We start from the raw sequence: 20,597 nt of genomic DNA, 5'->3' as shown, positions 1-20,597 counted from the left end.
CGCGAAAAGTTTTCAAGTAAAAAAAAAAAAGAAAAGAAAAAAAAAAAATGCTACATGTTAATTATTCCTTCTCAAACTACTTCCTACATGGTGCTAGTCTATCAAAATATCTTGGCTGTCATTGATTGTGTTGCATAGTGGTTTTCTGTACTGTTGGCAAATTGTGATATTGTAAGTCGCTTTGGACAAAACAAAAGTGTCTGCTAAATGACGTAATGTAAATGTAATGTAATAAAAAATAATATATATATATTTTTTTGTTGCAAAATCTTCATAGTTCAACGAAAATAGTTTATGCTTTAAATCTAAAATGGTTCATGGATTACATTCTAATAACAAACCTATCAAAATAAAAGTCAAGCACGTTACCGTGGAAACAATTAGCCCAAAATCACAAATCAGAATGAGGGGGTCCCCGGTATATTTTCTATCTTGTAAGGGGTCCTTGGCTGAAAGACATTTGAGAACCTCTGTGTTAGAGCACATAGAAGATGGCTCAGACTGGCAAAGTTAGTTACATGTCTGTCGAGTAATACAATGATACACCCCGTTTATTTATTTTGTAGCGACAGATGGCCTTAAACGCCACACTCACGTGACGCTTCTTGAGAGAGTGGAGAGGTAACGTGCATCTTTCTGCAGACTTTATCGAGGGACCATGAAGGCGTCATGTGACAGGCTAACGCTAGTTGAAGCCTGGAGGTGCTGCTGCTGGCAGCTGCTGACAGTGTTTTGCTATCAACCTTGTTAATCTCGCTATATTCTTCATCACAGCGGGTCATTACCCACTGTGCACTTAATCGTGCACTAGTTCTGCATAAGCACCTGCAGCTCTCTCCTTATTTTACTGACGTTCTCACTAATCACACGGCTGTTGGCTCAGACTGCGCTTCTGAACGGTTAGCTAGTTATTAGCATAGCTTGCTGTTAGCGATCATGGATGTTCTCTCTCTCCCTCTTGGTAAGATGTAACTTTGCTGCGCATAACATTACTTATTTGCGGGAGTGCATGGGAGAAGCCTCCCGCTAGTGTTGATGCCCAGTGTGATGGCAGAGAAACGTGTTTGCTGCGTCGCGTGTAACGTTAGTTTAGAGACTCACACACACACACACACACACTCAAAAAGACGTGAAAAAATAATAATAATCGCACACTTTTGCGGTTATGTAATCGCACGTGCTGACATCGCGATTGCGATTGCGATTAGATTAATCGTGCAGCACTACTTTCTAGCACACATCAGTTGACCACAAAGATGAAACATGCGTCACAAACTGCGGTAAAAACCCTGATTGAGACACATATTCCGAATGCGCTGTATACATGATCAAAGAATCCTCCGAAAACCCGAATAATAGTGGAATAACCCAGATGTCTTAATGGGAAAATGCTAAATTCGGAAAAAGGACAAATTCGGAAAATGCAACTGGAATATGCTGTTTACATGACCCTTATCAAATTCAGAATATTGTCATTTTCCGAATAATAGTGGAATATTGTGTGCATGTAAATGTTATCATTGTTAACTGGGTTTTGAGCAGATTCAAAGCAGTGTATGGTCTTAAATCTGTCTCAAGTTTGGATCCCATCACTGGGTCATAACTGGTATGTTTATATGAGGGAGCTTGAGTGCAGTAGTACTTTATTCAGTACATAAGAAAAGCTCTGACAAGTGATGTCTTTATCAGGATAGCAGCAATTTGGTATCGACATATCTCGTTTCCTCTCAGAGTTTTTAAGTTCTATCTTGTCTCTCTGTCTAGATTGTGGATGTGTTCATGGAGTACAACCTGATCCAGCAGTGTACCTCTTTCCTCCTGGACGCCCTGAAAAACAACAGACCTTCAGAGGGACCGCTGCAGACTCGCCTGCTGGAGATGAACCTCATGCATGCTCCACAGGTAGATGCATGAACTACACATACTTTACTCAAAGACGTGCAAACAACGCATGTTGGCCTACATTTGATCAGTGTTTATTTTTCTCTTAATGCTTAATCTCGTTGGTGTAGGTTGCTGATGCCATCCTGGGCAACCAAATGTTCACCAATTACGATCGTGCCCACATCGCGCAGCTGTGTGAGAAGGCTGGCCTCCTGCAGAGGGCGCTGGAGCACTACACTGACCTATACGACATCAAGCGTGCTGTGGTGCACACGCACCTTCTCAATCCAGAGGTAAACTGCTCTAGAAAGACTGTAATGGCCTACGTAAATTAGGCAACTCTTTCTGTAGTGTGAATTAATATTATATATTATTAGGAAACCAGGTCGGATAAACCTTCTTATACTGTGTGCTTCTCCTTCACTCTTGCACATTCTTATTTACAGCAGTAGCTTTAGGTAAAAAGCGTTTATATCCAAAACATACACTTTTCAGGAACTGAGGAAAACAGGAATATTTTTAGCTTGCACTTTTAGGGTTATCCAGTGGGTTTTGAAAAAGCTGGAGGGATTACAGAATTCTCTCTGCCCATAAAGGACAATGTAATCCTTCAGTTGACTCGAAATGAAACCCAAAGGTTGGAATTATGGGGATTTCACACAGCAGTGAAATGCAGGAAGAGCCAGAGGGTTACATTATTTTACACATGGAAGCAGTAACTGCAAAGACAATGGGATTTCAAGCACGACGGCCCAACTTCAACTCACTTCCTGTCACTTTGTCACGTGGGTTTTGCCCGTGGTTTTCCACGGCCACGCCCACTGAGGATACTTTCGGCAGGTCTGAGTCTAATGGAGTCACGTGACAATTTAGGAGACTTGCTGCTACCATTTGTTAGAATTGGCGGAGCCTGCGGTGACCCATCTATAGTAATATTATATCTATGGTAACAGTCTTCTACTTGCCAGCAACTGGAGTTATTTGGGTACAGGTGCCTTGCTCGAGGGCCCCTTGACAACCGTTGTTGAGGAAGAGGCAAGTGGGTTTTCATAGATTGTAGAGGGATTTGAATCAGTGACTCAAACCTCATGCTTGTTACTGTACAGTATATGCATAGTGCACCTCCTATATGACTCGGGCTAACTTTCACCATCCCTTCCTCCTCCAGTGGCTGGTGAACTTCTTCGGCTCCCTGTCAGTGGAGGACTCTCTGGAGTGCCTCAGAGCCATGCTGTCAGCCAACATCCGCCAGAACCTGCAGATCTGTGTCCAGGTGGCTTCCAAGTACCACGAACAGCTGTCCACAAACTCTCTCACGGAGCTCTTTGAGTCCTTCAAGAGCTTTGAGGGTGAGATCCCAAACTCTGTTCTGGCACGCAGCGCTTCATTCGTTATTTTAGTCTTTTCTTGGTTCAACGAAAACAACAATCCACTGAATACCAGTGTTGTCTTTTTGGAATTGCATAGACACTTAAGGCATGTTTGGTCATAAGACTTAACATAAACACCGAGAGGCACAAAGTACGGTAAAGTAGCTAATACAACCACTGTAACATTATTTATAACGTGTACAATGGGCCAATTCACCCAACATATTTCTGTTCTCAGGCTAAACAACTATCTAACTTACTATCAATTAGCCAAATAGGCCACAGTCAGGTAGGAAAATCAGTTGATTGTGTAGAAACGCCTGGGAGTGAATGGCTGCTGCTCCTCTACTACTACTTAAATAATGAAGCTTAACCGTTCATAAACTATTTGGAAAAGAGAAATACATCAAATGCATTCATGCCAATGATGGTGATATTTCAGGTTGCATAATGGATTCAGCAATTAAATATTTCTATTTTATAATTAGATTGGTGGAAGTCGCAGTATACATATACACAAATGTGTGGTTTATTTTTTTGTTTTTTACAAAGATAAAAGCTTGTTTAGCTAGCTACTACAGTGTATTGTTTTGTATAATTAATTTTCATGTAATTTTCTATATTTCATGCACATCTTTTTTTACTGACTATAACTGAATGTATCTTGTCTCTTAGGTCTGTTCTACTTCCTGGGCTCCATTGTGAACTTCAGTCAGGACCCTGAGGTTCACTTCAAGTACATCCAGGCTGCCTGCAAGACGGGTCAGATCAAAGAGGTGGAGAGGATCTGCAGAGAGAGCAACTGCTACGACCCAGAGCGCGTCAAGAACTTCCTGAAGGTACGGCTGCAGGGTCAGCTGGAGACATGTGACGGGAGAGGGTCATACGCTGAAAACAGATTGAGTAGCTCCTCGTTTCCTCCTTTACCTGATCCCTTCTATTCTATTCTCACACTCCCTCTCCTCTTCAATCCACTTCTTTCTGTTGTATTCTGCTCTTCGCTGTACTCTGCTAACTGTTCCTGCTTTTTCCTGACTGTTACTGTACATCTCATCTGAGCCATGATAGTGACATTTTAGTTACCACCATTATCTTATATCACATTTTACTTGCAGCAAAAAACTTTTAGCGTTGCTGTTTTGGAAGCCTGATTTCCTAATTTTAATATGATCACTATAATAATAATAATGTCACTAGCACACACCAACAAGCATTCATTTGCCTGTATTGGTTAAAAAAAATGTTCACGTCAACCATCCTGATGGAAGATGTTATCTTTTGTGCTTTTCCCCTTTTGTCTTTGGAATGGCAGGACATGTATAAGGTAAATCTATCCCACCCCTCAGTACAGGACCTTTCCACACCCTCTTGTTTTCTTTTCATCCCTTCCCCTGGCTTTAGGCACAGGATTCAAACTGGGATTTGTATGGAGGCGTATGGGTTTGTACACCGCAAGCCATACACCCACTGGGGTGCACCCAATATTCCCAGTGCTTGAACTAGTCCTACTGTAGTCATTCATTAGATGTTTTGTGTGTGTGATTGTAGTCGAGTGTGAATGTAAATTTAGGGCCCACAAGCAAGGCTCTTGTAATCCATGATGTGAGAGAGCTATTAGACGATATTGTCCAGTTGTCTGTGTAGCGTGAAGTCCTGTAATGCCTTTCTCCAGTCATTGCAGCATGCAAGCAGGTCGATATCGAAGCAGGGCGGCGATGTGCACAATCCCAGTTTGTTAATCCTGTAGGAGTGCGGATGGCCGCAGTGTCTCAGCCACGCCCATAGAGGGCAGCAGAGCATTGTGGTACGTAGGGCTAGTGGTCAGTGTTTTCGAGCAGTCAGTGCCGTCTAGTGTCTGCCTGGCCTACCTTGGTACGGCCTTCACTGGGAGCCCTCTGCCTATACGGCCTTCACTGGGAGCCCTCTGCCTATATTCATGAGTGACAAAGCTGCATTTGGCTTTTAGCCTCAGAATGATGGGCAATTTACTTCTCCTTTTACTCCTTTACCCTCTCTCTCTCTCTTCCTCAGCTCAGTCTGCAGTAAAACAAACTCTTGGGGGGGGGGGGGGAAGCGACGTCTCTCCATTTGTCGTAGTTGAGAAACTTTTTTTTTCTCTTCTTGATATTGTGTAATTTTGGAATCACTCGAGCAGGATTGATATAACTGGAAAATGATATCTCAATTTTCATTTTCAGTGATTCTGCTTTATTTACTTTTGCCATTGTACACGAGTTAGTTACACTGGCCTATGACAATACAGTCAAACCTGTGCATCATAGTTCTCCAAAATACGTCTAACTTAGCCACATAAAAGTCAGGTCCTTTTTGTCTGTGGTAGTAATTGTAAGTCTTGGACATTCCATGAATACCCATAATTCTGCAGTGGTAAAAGAACACTCCTTGTACATCAGGTTTGACTGTGGTGTTTGGTGACTTGTGTGGAGGTGCCCTCGTGGCTGTGCTGTCTTGCTGACTTTTTTCCTTTCTCCCTCCGCTGTGTGTGACAAACAGGAGGCCAAACTCACCGACCAGCTACCGCTGATCATCGTCTGCGACCGCTTCGACTTTGTCCACGACCTGGTCCTCTACCTCTACCGCAACAACCTGCAGAAGTACATTGAGATCTATGTGCAGAAAGTAAGGCCAGACAGCCAAGCGTTTTAGGGCATCATCACTATTACATTGCATCCTTCGAATGCAGACGACGTTACAAAGCTAACGTGAATGAGATTTGGTTTGCGTGTGTCCTAGGTGAACCCCAGCCGTCTGCCCGTGGTCATTGGAGGTCTCTTGGACGTGGATTGCTCGGAGGATGTTATCAAGAGCCTGATCCTGGTTGTCAGGGGACAGTTCTCTACTGACGAGCTGGTCGCCGAGGTGGAGAAGAGGAACAGGTGCTGCAGCTTGCCACCCTCATATCAATAAACACTACAGCAAAAAAAACAGTCAGACTCTTGCACGTGTAAACCATCAGTAACCTACTGTACTACAAACAATGTTGTTTCCATTCTCACAAGCATTTTGTGTATCCATTCCACTCCTAAACTGAACTTTTGCTGCGCAGATGTTGTCAACCTGGCTGAAATAGGATTTACCTTTTCTTTTCTTTTCGCTTGGCACACCAGATGGGTGGAATTTGCCAAATAGGATAATGAATATTTGAAAGTCAGTATATTACACTGTTCTGTGACACTCAAATCTCACACTATTGGACTGTAGGGGGCAATGTAGGGAAGTTTGTGCTTTGCTTAATAACACACTACAGTCATAGTAATGTAACAACTTACCATTTCAGTTTTATAAATATTACGGTAGTTACCCATCAAAAAAGCTCATTGTCAAAAAAGTCATTGTTCTCTCACAGTAACTTAGACTAAATAAAAAAAATAAAAATAGGCTTAAAGGGATGCGCCAACTTTTAGGGAGATTTGCCATTTGCCATATTGCCCATACATAACCAAGATACACAGCCTTTCCCGTCACTCTCCGTACACTATACTGTGAGCTACAGTCGTCCAGTTAGTATCGCCAATGAATTGGAGGAAATGGTACAGCCCTTCAAAGTGACCAGAAACACACATTTCTAACGGCGCCAAAAAGCTATGTACATGTTGTGACTCGGGTACTCGCCACGCGATGAAATAATCATCCAAAATGCCGAGAAACTAACAGTATGAAGTTACTTCCTTGTTTGCAATGAGGCGCTGCATATAGCACATGTGCCTGCGCATGTTCTGTATGCATGCACTGTGTACAGCAGAAGCGCTGTGTACAGGCAAACAAGGAAGTAACTTGAGTTCATCTTTGTTTAGTTCTCGGCGTGTGGATTGACTACCAAAATGACGTTTCACGTAACTATGGATTATTATTTCATCGTGTGGCGAGTACCCGAGTCACAACATGTACATAGAGCTGTTAGAAATGTGTGTTTTTGATGACGTTGAAGGGCTGTTTCCTTTCTCTGTTTGGAACAATTCCCACGACTTCGATTTACTTTTTTTCTTTTTATTATTATTATTATTTTTTACTATTTCTGAGTACCAAGCCCAACGCTCGTCCCATGATGAGAGATCTCATCCACCTGTTGCTCCAAGAAGGATAAAACAAACGCTAAGAAGAATTTGACATCTGTTCAGGCCAGGTCTGAGAAGCTGTTTCCGCAGTCGTTAAAGAATCTCACCACTTTTCCCCTCTCCTGCTTCACAGATTGAAGCTGCTGCTGCCCTGGCTGGAGGCTCGCATCCACGAAGGCTGTGAGGAGCCCGCTACACATAACGCCCTGGCCAAGATCTACATCGACAGCAACAACAACCCTGAGCGCTTCCTGAGGGAGAACCCCTACTATGACAGCCGTGTGGTGGGCAAGTACTGCGAGAAGAGGGACCCCCACCTGGCCTGCGTGGCCTACGAGAGAGGACAGTGTGACCAGGAGCTCATCAATGTGAGGATTGATCTCTGTTCCAGTCTGTCTCTATCTCTAGCCAAGTGTCTGTCTCGGTACTTATCTGTGTCTTTCGGTTTGCCTCTGCCTATTAGGGCTGTGTATCGCCACTGATTTCTGATACGATTCCGATCGATGTTGATATTTCAGTTACAGTACCGATTTTGCTTGGATATGAAAGAGATTATCATAGAACTAATGCTGTAAATTGTACAAGGAACCCTCTAACCTGGTGCATTATTCAATATATGAAAGTTTACAGATGTTTACCATGTTTATGGGTTAACGCTTCCCAATTCTTGGGATTGGAATATCGATTCATATCGGAAATGTTTTTATTTTTTTAACATCCCTACTACCTCATATTTATTATTATTATTATTGTTGTTGTTGTTTATTACTATCTATTATTTACCTTTATTTATTTATTTCTGATCTAGTGCAGCCAGTGTAGCAGGAAGCATTGTGATTCGTCCATTTTGTTTTCTAGGTCTGCAATGAGAACTCCCTGTTCAAGAGCCTGTCTCGCTACCTGGTCCGCCGCAAAGACCCTGAGCTGTGGGCCAGTGTGCTGCTGGAGACCAACCCCTTCAGGCGACCACTTATCGACCAGGTAAAGACAGGGACTCCCAACCTTTTCTGGTTTGTGACCCCACTTTGATGTCACAAAACTCTAGTGATCTCTTGCTCAAATTAATTGTTCTATCATGCAATAGCTTGTAATACTATGTTCCAATTAAATGTTCAATTTAGATCACATTTAGGCTATTTAAAGTATATTATTGTGGACGGCAGCCAAGTCAGAATAGCTGGGACGAGCCACGGATTAGTGCACAATGTGAGGATTGTATGTTCCCAGTGCAGATATGCATAGGTGAGCTTGTATTTACAAGGCTGAAAATTAATGCTGAACAAACAATGACTTGAAATTAAACAATGAATAATGGTAATTGACCTATCGCTAAGTCCTGCCCCGAAAGCAGACGAGGAAAATACAGTGCGTGTATCTCCACAATAAACTCGGACAACCTGAGCCAAGAGCTCCATAGAGAAGCAGAAGAAATCGGGATTCTCCTCTGGTTTTATGGTGTTTCATACAGTTATAAGTAGAAAACAATGGTCAAACGATGTGCATGGGGGTAAATGCAACATTATGAGGTATCCTGGGAGGCCAGGCAATGGATAATAAGAAACTAGTAAACGTAGATCCACTCACATCCACAATTCTGCTGTTTTTGGACGTTAAATCTGCAATCGTGGTGACAGCTAGATAAGTATTCTCCCTCATTTGCCTTCCATGATCCAAAGGTATCATGAAATCATCATGGTATTCAGAAAGTCGGCAAAAGAAAATGCTGAATTATGCGAGTTTCCAGCCATTACGTTATGCACGTAATGGAGTTGGTTGAAGAGGAGGCGCATTGATTGATGTGATTAAAACATCGCCAGACACCAGTCAAACCCTAAAACGAGGGAATTAATCTCGTTCCCCAAATAAATGTGAGGTAGTCCAAACAGAAAACATGATGGAAAAAGTGGCCTGCTGTAGGCTATGCCTCTCCTGATCTGCTACACCCAAACGTGCGTGATGTTGTCTCGCTATGAAAAACATAGACACTATTAATTTAAAGTTTCTTGATTATACAGAGGTAGTCCTACATAAAATAGATTGCCAGGTGCCACTCTTCAATTCGGCATATATATAATCCACGGAGAGGTTACTCAAGTGAATAAAATGTAAATTCTGGATTAGAGCTGCCGAAAATAATCGATTCAGAGATGCATCGCGATGCGGACGTGCACGATTCTGCATCGATTAACAAATATCAAAAATCGATTATAAAAAAAATATATATATATATATATATTTTTTTTATAATCAAATAAAATAGAATGTAAGTACATGCAGTTGTTTATTTTAATTATGGATCATAATACAATGCAATTCCAAATGCACTTTTATTTTAAAAGTAGCCACACAGTGAGAAAAAAGAAAGTGAGAAAAAATAAATCATGTATTGCGGAAAAAGTGATGCATCGATTTAAGATGCATCGTGATGCATCGTTTAATCGAATCGAATCGAATCGTAGACTTGTATAATCGAATCGTATCGAATCGTGAGATCAGTGAAGATGCACAGCTCTATTCTGGATGTCAGTCGCCTGTTATCCCCACTGGTTATCTCGCTCTCTTCCTTCGTTAAAAGTGCATGTTTGGTTAAAGGTCCCAATTCGTGCAGCTGTAACCTCTTAAAAACGTGTGTCTCTGGTCCATAAAACATGATTCTGGATTAATTTGTCGAAAATATAGCAACCCCGTTTGTTGTGACGGAGTTCTCACTTCCTCATCTCGTCGCTTCCCAAGAATGGCCTGTTTCTATAATATATTCAGAACTAACAGTTCCCATTGGCCGCTGAGGGAGAGCCCGCCCCAGGCTCCCAGCGGCCAATCAGATTAGCGTCTGTGGACCAGCACGCTAGGTTGCGAGTTATCGTTAATTTAACGGTTACTACGCTAAAGAGGACATCTCAAAATGCCTAGACTTACCGAATGCACCTCTGCAGTTGCTGGATCACGTACAGTTGGCGTCGCTCCAGCTAGAAGTGTTAATTTTGTGGCTACAGACAAAATGGTGCAGGTAGCTTGTGTGAGAGAGACCCGCGCAGTATGCGTGAGGAAGCTCGTGACGTCCCAAATCCCCCTCTGGGCAAACGAAGCGTTTGGGGGTGTGGCTTGGAGGAGACTGCAGGGGGAAGCTGGATAGGGACAAATCCAACTGTGGCAGTTCTGAGGTTGTGACCACTCATTACAGGGAGGGCTGACAGCAGTATATATGCATTTACAAGTAAAAATAGCTTTTGCACGGAATGGGACCTTTAAAGATTCGCTAAAGCCGTTTCCATGCACTTATCTAATTTCTTTTTATCGATAGCTTTAAATGTTGTACATCGCCCTCCATGGCATAGTGAAGTACTGTATGATGGCTTCTAGACAATATCATGCCTCAATAAGTTGTTTAGAGCCTCTTGGGATATAACTTTGACAGTGACGGCTGCCATTCAATTCTAGTCAGCCTGCCCTGTGTTTGTCCGAGTGAGCACGGGGGGTGGGGCTTAGCGATAGGTCAATTGAAAAAGAGCTAAGTAGGCTATAAATATGGGCTATATTTGGTGAACACAGACCTCACTAACAGGCCTACAGCTCAGTTCCGTATCGCTGAACAGGCTGCCTCCCTACTGAAGAAAGACTTTTCTATTAAATAGGGCTGGGTATCGCCACTGACTTCCCGATACGATTCCGATACACAAGGTCCCAAGTCGATACGATTTTCCATATCGATATTTTAGTTACAGTACCAGTTTTGCTTTGATAATGGAAGAGATTCTCGAAGAACTAATGCTGTAAATTGTACAAGGAACCCTCTAACCTGGTGCATTATTAAAAAATATTAATATTAACATTAAGAATTGACCATAAAGCAAGCAGTTACATCATGGAATTATTTTTTATTTAAACATGACCAACATAGTCATTCAACATCTTATCTTTCTTTACAGTCTTCTGTCTCTTTCTTTACAGTCTTCTGTGAGAAGCCAAACAAATTTAGATTTCCACTATACAACAGAATCATTGAACAGCAGCATGTTGTAAACAGTGTTTCATAAAGTATAAATGCTTTGTAAATAAAATAAAATAACATTTAATACAGCTCATGAACATTTCCAGTTCACAAACATTATAATGCAAACAGATTTGAGGTCTGTACATCTGGCTCATGGTGCATGCACAATGCACATGTAGCCTACAGTATTTATATTCCGTAGTATTTATATATAACTACAAACATAAATAAACGTCAACTTGAAACTATGTTTTAACTAAATGGTCATGGTAAATGGTCTGCATTTATATAGCGCTTTTATCCAAAGCGCTTTACAATCAGTAGATAGTCTACATTCACCCATTCATACACCGATGGCGGCAGGCTGCCAGCAAGGAGGGTTAGGTGTCTTGCCCAAGGACACAGCGACAGCAGCTGGGAGGGAGCGGGGATCGAACCGCCAACCCTTGCGTCATTGGCCGACCCGCTCTACCTCCTGAGCTAAAGCCGCCCCACCACACACACAGCCTATAATATTATAGCCTATGTTTATAAAAAAAAAAAAGTAAAATGCATTTTAAAAGATCGATACTGGGATTTATGTATCGATACTTTTTCTTTCACATGAATATCGATTCAATATCGATATATCGATTTTTTTAATCCAGCCCTACTATTAAAGGGGGTCACACGTTATGGCTCTGTCCATCACAATGATGTATATTTACATTTTGTCATTTAGCTGATGCTGTTGTGAAAACGAAGGAGACGTTCATTTATTTCAGATTGTGTGTGAGGTGTTATTATTATCATATGAATTATTTGTATTGATCAACTAGCCTGCGAGAAATTTCAGGCAACCCCATTTGAATTCTAAGAGATTCCACTTGGTGTCCCGACCCCAAGGTTGGGAAAGCCTGAAATAAAGGATGGACCAGACAAGTGTGTGTCCCATCGGTTCAGTCCACCTGTCTGGTGTGCCACTCTTAACCTTCTGTTTCCTTGTCCTGCTGTCAGGTGGTGCAGACAGCGCTGTCAGAGACCCAGGACCCAGAGGAAGTATCGGTCACAGTCAAAGCCTTCATGACTGCTGACCTGCCCAACGAGCTCATTGAACTGCTGGAGAAGATTGTGCTGGACAACTCTGTCTTCAGTGAACACAGGTGATCTACCTCTCTTCACCATGAAATGAAACGTTTTTTGTTTTTGTTTTTTGTTTTTTTTACTATGGTATGTGTGTAATTTCAAATAATGCTGAATGCTATTGGTCTCCTCTCTCCCACAGAAATCTGCAGAACCTGCTGATCCTGACAGCGATCAAGGCCGACCGCACCCGTGTGATGGAGTACATCAACAGGCTAGACAACTACGACGCCCCCGACATCGCCAACATCGCCATCAGCAATGAACTCTTTGAGGAGGCCTTTGCCATCTTCAGGAAGTTTGACGTCAACACCTCTGCTGTGCAGGTCAGCCAATTTGCTCTTTACCCAACGATCCCAATGCTGTAGTTTTGAATCAGTCATTGATTTGTTGTTGTTTTTGCATTGTTTTGAGGCGGTCCTGAGCGTAGACCTTTCTGACCTCCCTTGTCTTTTTGCTTCCCAGGTGCTGATCGAGCATATCAGCAACCTGGACCGGGCCTATGAGTTTGCGGAGCGTTGCAATGAGCCGGCTGTGTGGAGCCAGCTGGCAAAGGCTCAGCTGCAGAAGGGCCTGGTTAAGGAGGCCATTGACTCCTACATCAAGGCTGATGACCCCTCTGCATACATGGAGGTGGTGCAGGCCGCTGATCAGAGTGGTAAGGATGGGGGGGGAACAGACCTGGTATTAGTTGTCATTCTGATCATAAATAGTCATTATGGAGCACATTGGCTGTGTTTCTGTTCTGATGTGTTTGTAGTATATCAAGTGTTTGTACCCACATTCTGTTCACTGATAGTGGCAGCTACTGCAGCTAGTCCTTAGGAGAAAAAAGTGCACAATATGATCTTTTTTTGCAGCATAGAATACAGTTGAAGCAGCACTTTTTACACACACACACACACACACACACACACACACACACAAGCTTAAACCCCAACAATGCAATACAACTATGTCTGTTCGTACCATGTTTCAGGGAATTGGGAGGACTTGGTGAAATTCCTACAGATGGCTCGTAAGAAGGCCCGCGAGTCCTACGTGGAGACAGAGCTGATCTTTGCCTTGGCCAAGACCAACCGCCTGGCTGAACTGGAAGAATTCATCAACGGACCCAACAATGCTCACATCCAACAGGTGAGCTTGTCTCCCATACACATACAATCCCTCTGCAGCTTAGTTGTCCGGTCCAAAATCTAACGGCACGTCTTTCTTCAAAACGTAGGTCGGTGACCGCTGCTACGACGAGAAAATGTATGACGCAGCCAAGTTGCTGTACAACAACGTGTCCAACTTTGGCCGGCTGGCTTCAACTCTGGTGCACCTGGGAGAGTACCAGGCCGCCGTGGACGGCGCCCGCAAGGCCAACAGCACCCGCACCTGGAAGGAGGTGTGCTTCGCCTGCGTGGACGGAAAGGAGTTCAGACTGGCGCAGATGTGCGGCCTCCACATCGTGGTGCACGCCGACGAGCTGGAGGAGCTCATTAACTACTACCAAGTAAGAGCGACAAATTGAGACGTCACACTAGTGTGTGTTCAAGTTGTGCATTTTCATTGTGCCTGTACACGCCAACACACAGAACTGTACAGTGTTTACATTTTAATTAGCCCTATAAATAGGAATGGAAATACTCAGCTCCCAAGTTTTTGCCTTAATTTGTTCCCTAATCCCATGTTTCTCAAATGTGGGATGTGGAGGTACTACAGGGGATATTCAAGAGAGAATAAATCATGAAAATTAATGAAATATTAAAATAAATCTGCTCAGGAGGCACTAATTGCAACTCCTTCACTCCATTTCTTATTTGTTATGTTATATTCTTCAGAAGCTAGGTTATCATTCATTGCATCTGATCATACTGTATGCTATAGACACTTTTCACTGAATTGTGTTGCTAGGGAACAGTTTGAAACCTAGCTTTTTTTCCTGTCAGCTATTGTATTACGGCCGGGACACACATATTGCGTGTACCTACCTAGTGCGTGTGTGTGTGTGTGTGTGTGTGTGTGTGTGTGTGTGTGTGTGTGTGTGTGTGTGCGTGGCGTGCTGGCTGCGGCTGGCACGCCCGCGCCATCCACACATTGCGTGTACCTACCTAGTGCGTGTGTGTGTGTGTGTGTGTGTGTGTGTGTGTGTGTGTGTGTGTGTGTGTGTGTGTGTGTGTGTGTGTGTGTGTGTGTGTGTGTGTGTGTGTGTGTGTGTGTGTGTGTGTGTGTGTGTGTGTGTGTGTGCGTGGCGTGCTGGCTGCGGCTGGCACGCCCGCGCCATCCACACAGGCAGCGTGGCTGCTGCGCGCTGCTGTCTGTCTGCCAACTATCTTCCTATAGAGTTTACCTTTTATTAAATTTGCTATAAACAATACAATGATGATTTTAACTGAAGATCGCTTGGGCTCACTTCGTAATCGAGGCAGTATTGATTTGTGTGTGTGTGTGTGTGTGTGTGTGGTGGGAGGGGAGGAACGAAGCCACGTTGTAGCCTATGTGGTTTTCAGAGGGCAGGAGAACTGCAGCTGTGAGCTCCGCTCATCCTCCCGTCTCAAATCAAAATGAGCCTTGATTGGCTGTGGCTGCCCCTGTAAAATATAATTTTAATGTCTATTTGTGTAGAGACACGCTAGAGACACGCGCGGGAAAGCAGAAAAAATAGGCGTCGCTTCTATTCTCTAGATGACGCGCGTCTCACGCCTCGCAAGACACGCGCCTGAGACGCGCGTCTGATGCCGGTGGTGTGGCTGCTGTAACCTGTTAACATGGGCGCCGAAATGAAAATCAACAGGTAACGCCACGCAGACGCACAGCAGACGCAAGATGTGTGTCCCGGCCGTTAGCATCATATACTGTATATACTCTGCAATAGGAAGTTAGCTAGGGGCAATTTAGAATGTTTATCTTGTCAAGTTGAAACCCTCTAGTTTTCTCCTGCAGTTTTTGAAGCTAAATGTTGTAGTCAGGTAAGGAGGGGGCTACTTGGATTCAGAAATCAGGGAAAGGGGGTACTGAAGCCAAAACAAAAGTTTGACAACCACTAATCAATAATGCACATAATCATGTTCGACAATATCAAAATCATACACTGTACAGTTTCTATAAAACCTCATGCACACTCCTAACATCCAATCCTCGCTTCTCTCCCAGGACCGCGGTTACTTTGAGGAGCTGATCACCATGCTGGAGGCCGCCTTGGGCCTGGAGCGGGCTCACATGGGCATGTTCACAGAGCTGGCCATCCTCTACTCCAAGTTCAAGCCCCAGAAGATGAGGGAGCATCTGGAGCTCTTCTGGTCCAGAGTCAACATCCCAAAGGTCCTGAGGGCGGCAGAGCAGGCCCACCTGTGGGCCGAGCTGGTCTTCCTGTACGACAAGTACGAGGAGTTCGACAACGCCATCATCACCATGATGAACCACCCCTCAGACGCCTGGAAGGAGGGCCAGTTCAAAGACATCATCACCAAGGTACAGTTGTGTTTGATCTCACTACACATTTAAACACAGTTGGTCTCCAAATGATGTGTTGTGTGTATTCTTTATTGAGTAGTAGTATCTAATTAATAATGAATTCTAATTGGAATGTAAGTTGTATCGCTGTGAAATGTCACCTTCTCATTGCCATAAGTGTACCATGGGACAGAATCTGTACTTGTTCTAATAACCTATTATTATGGGTATGTGTCTGTCCTGATTGTAGTTTCTGAATGTTCCTGTCCCTCTGTCCCCCTGCATAGGTGGCCAATGTGGAGCTGTACTATAAAGCCACCCAATTCTATTTGGAGTTCAAGCCCTTGTTACTGAACGACTTGCTCATAGTGCTATCCCCCAGACTGGACCACTCCCGTGCTGTCAACTTCTTCAACAAGGTACCCCCTCAGCCTGCCTCTGAATGAATACATTGTACGATATGATGCGTCGTCTCTGCTGTTTAGAGCTCAGGTGACCGATGTGCATGTGTGTCCACAGGTGAAACAGCTGCCTCTGGTCAAGCCCTACCTGCGGTCAGTACAGAACCACAACAACAAATCAGTCAATGAAGCACTTAACAACCTCTTCATCACAGAGGAGGACTATCAGGTAAGAGCCCCTTCACAAAGCAGTTTCATTGAATTCTCTTCCGCAAATTGGAAATTACTCTTTGATTTAATATCCACCGTTTGTCCCTCTTCACTCATCTTAGGCACTGAGGACATCAATAGATGCCTATGACAACTTTGACAACATCTCGCTGGCCCAGCGCTTGGAGAAGCACGAGCTGATCGAGTTCAGGAGAATCGCGGCGTACCTCTTCAAGGGCAACAACCGCTGGAAACAGAGTGTGGAGCTCTGCAAGAAGGACAAGCTCTATAAGGTGCTTCTCCCCATTACATTTCACTATCATTTTCTGGCTAGTCTATACCCGGGATGCACGCCTCGCCGCGCCCCCAACTATGTGCAGACTTGCTAAAAATGCTCATAAACAGCTTAAATTTGGGAAAAATGGTCAAATCAGCGTCGTCGGTCCCTGCCTATGCCGATGCTCAATGTCCATGTGCAGTTTCAGATTGATTGGCCAACCCGTTGGGGAGATAAATGGAGGCAGACAGACAGACAGACAGAAAGACAGGCAGACACACACACACACAGACAGACAGACACACACACACACACACACACACACACACAGACAGACAGACATACACACACACACACACACACACACACACACACACACAGACAGAGACACACACACACACAGACAGGCAGACAGACAGACAGACAGAGACAGAGTTTTCCCTGATTTTATAGTAGGATGTAATGCTTAGATTGACTCCTGATTATACCATGCGACCATATAGATTTTGATCATGTTGCAGCCGTCACTCCCCATCTCCCCCCGCCTCACACCATGCCTGACCCTGCCCGCGCTGTCTCTCCCCTGCAGGATGCCATGCAGTATGCGTCTGAGTCCAAGGACACAGAACTGGCAGAGGAGCTGCTGTCCTGGTTCCTACAGGAGGACAAGAAGGAGTGTTTTGCCGCCTGCCTGTTCACCTGCTATGACATGCTGAGGCCAGACGTGGTGCTGGAGACCGCCTGGAGGCACAACATCATGGACTTTTCTATGCCATACTTCATCCAGGTCATGAGGGAGTACCTCAGCAAGGTGGGTCAGCTAAGTCTCGCTCAGCGTGGAACAAATTGCCTTTGATAAATGCAGTGGGTCAAATCCTATCCGTGTACTACACCTTGTATCCATTCAAAGAGGAGCAGTGTAGTGACCAGACCATCTGAAAACCATCACACAGCCCAAGTATTTGGCTATAGTGCTGATGTACAATGTATAGTTGATGTCCTCTGCCAGTGCCATCTCTTTTGTTGATATTACTTTTCCCTCTCTGTTTTGTTTGTTTCTCAAGTTGGATCTAAACCAGACTATACATTACAACCAGGCCATGCTTGGCAAACCGATAAAATGAGAAATGTCATGGCAGCCTGCTGCGAATGATTGTAACAGCCAGCATGTTGGCAGACACTCAAGTGTGATGCAATTAAACTGTCTTCACAATATGAAGATACCGGTACTGTACCTTCCTTAGGATGAAGTAACACAAAGCCAAAGTTTTCACCATCAAGAAAAACACTGGTCAGCAAAAAGACTACAGATTTCTCTCTCCTGCAGATAACCGGTATACATTCTGTTGGTGGCCTCTGTTTGCCATCTATGCCATTATGGGGGCTTGGTTGAATTTTATTTTCTAAGCTACGCCTCTTCTTTTCCAGGTTGATGCAATTAAGGAAAAGGTGAAAGTAAATTCCTCTGCATCCTTGTTTTTGATTTTTGAATAATTTTAGCCTGGAAGACTGCAGTCTTGAGTGTGCATGGTTTTAGTTTTGCCACACATTGCAGTTACTTTGACATACGCCCTGGGTAGTGGCCTGTTTCAAACTGAGACACTACAGTTGTTCTGCGACATTCTAAATGTGCAGTCATTACGAAACGTTCAGTCTGGGGAGAGATTAAACCAACAGTGGCAGTCTGCTGTTGGTGTCTAGTCCTGGTGATCCTGTTCACTCTAAATGATACTTATGATACTCCTCCACAGTGAGACAAAGGCCATGTTCACATTACAGGCAAATCCGATTTGCTGATGAAGTCATTAATCATCATTATCTTGATTGGTTTCCCAAATCTGATTCTCAAGTCGGATCTGTATGTCCAGACCTAAACAGCCTATCTGCATGGGTTGCTATGGTAACGACGTGGGCGTCAGTAAATACGTACGTTGGTGATGTGATTTTCCTGCGCAGAAGCATTTGATGATGAGTTGCGAGTACGTTCAAATCAGATTTGGTGGATCTGCGGGTCCGCACTGACGACACATCAGTCAAAAGCACATTTGAAGCAGATTGGAAACTACCTCCATATGTGGTTTGGGACAAGTGACACAAATCAGACTTGGAGCGTCCAGACTCATAAAACCAATCTGGATAAAGTCATTAATAGGTCACTAAAGTTCACAAATCAGATTTGGCCTCCTAGTCTGAACATGGCCTAAGACTCCTCTTTACACCCATCATTAATCGGCATCTTGGGATATTAGAATGTAAACTGCATTAAGCAAAAATGCATAAAATCAGTGTGTAAATGCATCAAATATGCATTGCAGATATGATCACCCAAACCAGCTCTGGAGGTGGTCAAAAACACATTGGGCCACATTAACAAGATGTATGCAATCTACATTATCCAATATAGACACATGTACCACTAAACTACAGCATGCTGATCCAACCAGGAAGCACATGCAAAACAGATGTCAAGAAGCTTGGATAATAACAAACTATTCAAAAAGAGATTGCTGAGAGAAATCTTTTTGTGTGTGTGATTGTGTTTTTGGTGAGGGTAAGATATAGGATTGTAATCCAGCTAAAATATATCAAGACAGTCTGAATATTAGATGCATGTTTGTGCCAGGTGTAAACCAGGCATTTAAGACCGCATCTTTGTTTGACCTTGTTAAAAGGACTGTAAACCAGTAGGAGACTGCAACAGAGACAAAACAACTAAAAACAAAAAAGCCTAGAGCCTCCCCCCCCCTTTCGCTATTTTTTATTTTTATTTTTTAAGAAAATGCACTTTTCCCTGTGTTGGCTGCTGAAGCTGAAACACTAGATAACCATTGACAAAGATAGGCCATTGTCTTCTGTGCTGTTGCTGAAAAGTGCATTTTCTCACAGCTACTGTACAACACAGAAAGATGTATGTGTTTTTATTTTTAAAACTGTAAAATGCACTTTTTGAAATTGATTTTGGAACAAGCATGTGTGAACCCCCCTGCCATTCAGTAGCGGCAACACGAAGCTAGCAGGCTGCTGGTTTGCCTAGCTTCCTATGGAGGGCACTACAGGTTTACCTAGCTTCCTATGGAGGGCACTACAGGTTTACCTAGCTTACTATGGAGGGCACTACAGGTTTACCTAGCTTCCTATGGAGGGCACTACAGGTTTACCTAGCTTCCTATGGAGGGCACTACAGGTTTACCTAGCTTCCTATGGAGGGCACTACAGGTTTGCCTAGCTTCCTATGGAGGGCACTACAGCAACTGTAGTGAGCAGCCGCCCCCCAGCCACAGTACCCCTCCCAGTTATGCACGCTGTTGCCAGCTATGTAACACAACTAGCATGGGACTGTTTATCCTTTCAATGGCTGCATTGCTGAAATTGTGTGGAAAGAACTTTGACTCACACTGATTACTAATGTTTGTACCCAGAGATATGGATGGAATTGCACCTACTTGTTTAAATGAATACCTGCACGATGTGGAAGTGCACTGCTGAGCAAGCACTTACTTTAGCTTTAGAAAGAACCCAGGATCAGCTGCTGCTTCCCTTCCCTCAGGAGCGTATGCATTTGGCTTATTGCTGCATCTGTCATGACTCATATCTACGCACGTTTTCTCGATAAGCGGCTACTTTTGTTGTTGTTGCAGTTAGACCACCCAAACTGTTCATATCCAGAACAAATGGACAATTTCACAGGAATACTGTATTTTATAATACAATATCCATTACATACTGGGTTTGTCACTACATACAGATCTTTCTGTCTTATGTATTTTTTTTATTTGTAGATAGATAATGCCCTAACCCGTCCTGCACTAACGCTAAGCCCACCAAATA

The 20,597-nt window shown here is 43.7% G+C and overlaps 1 protein-coding gene across 1 annotated transcript in view; it reads left to right on the top strand.

The window, feature by feature from the left end:
- cltca (clathrin, heavy chain a (Hc)) overlaps positions 1-20,597 on the top strand; it is a 95,669-nt gene that overhangs the window by 73,640 nt on the left and 1,432 nt on the right. The window contains exons 11-28 of the mRNA XM_083642453.1: positions 1,765-1,902; positions 2,013-2,177; positions 3,053-3,233; positions 3,930-4,093; positions 5,769-5,894; positions 6,009-6,151; positions 7,464-7,698; positions 8,189-8,311; positions 12,318-12,463; positions 12,586-12,769; positions 12,909-13,101; positions 13,423-13,580; positions 13,669-13,941; positions 15,582-15,899; positions 16,169-16,300; positions 16,401-16,511; positions 16,615-16,785; positions 17,359-17,580. Coding sequence (XP_083498579.1) covers positions 1,765-1,902; positions 2,013-2,177; positions 3,053-3,233; positions 3,930-4,093; positions 5,769-5,894; positions 6,009-6,151; positions 7,464-7,698; positions 8,189-8,311; positions 12,318-12,463; positions 12,586-12,769; positions 12,909-13,101; positions 13,423-13,580; positions 13,669-13,941; positions 15,582-15,899; positions 16,169-16,300; positions 16,401-16,511; positions 16,615-16,785; positions 17,359-17,580 — 3,183 coding nt within the window. The remainder of the gene's footprint in view (positions 1-1,764; positions 1,903-2,012; positions 2,178-3,052; positions 3,234-3,929; positions 4,094-5,768; positions 5,895-6,008; positions 6,152-7,463; positions 7,699-8,188; positions 8,312-12,317; positions 12,464-12,585; positions 12,770-12,908; positions 13,102-13,422; positions 13,581-13,668; positions 13,942-15,581; positions 15,900-16,168; positions 16,301-16,400; positions 16,512-16,614; positions 16,786-17,358; positions 17,581-20,597) is intronic.

Source organism: Poromitra crassiceps (genome assembly GCF_964638095.1).
Source record: "Poromitra crassiceps genome assembly, chromosome: 1".
NCBI classification, from domain to species: domain Eukaryota; kingdom Metazoa; phylum Chordata; class Actinopteri; order Beryciformes; family Melamphaidae; genus Poromitra; species Poromitra crassiceps.
This window is presented reverse-complemented; position numbering and strand designations above follow the sequence as displayed.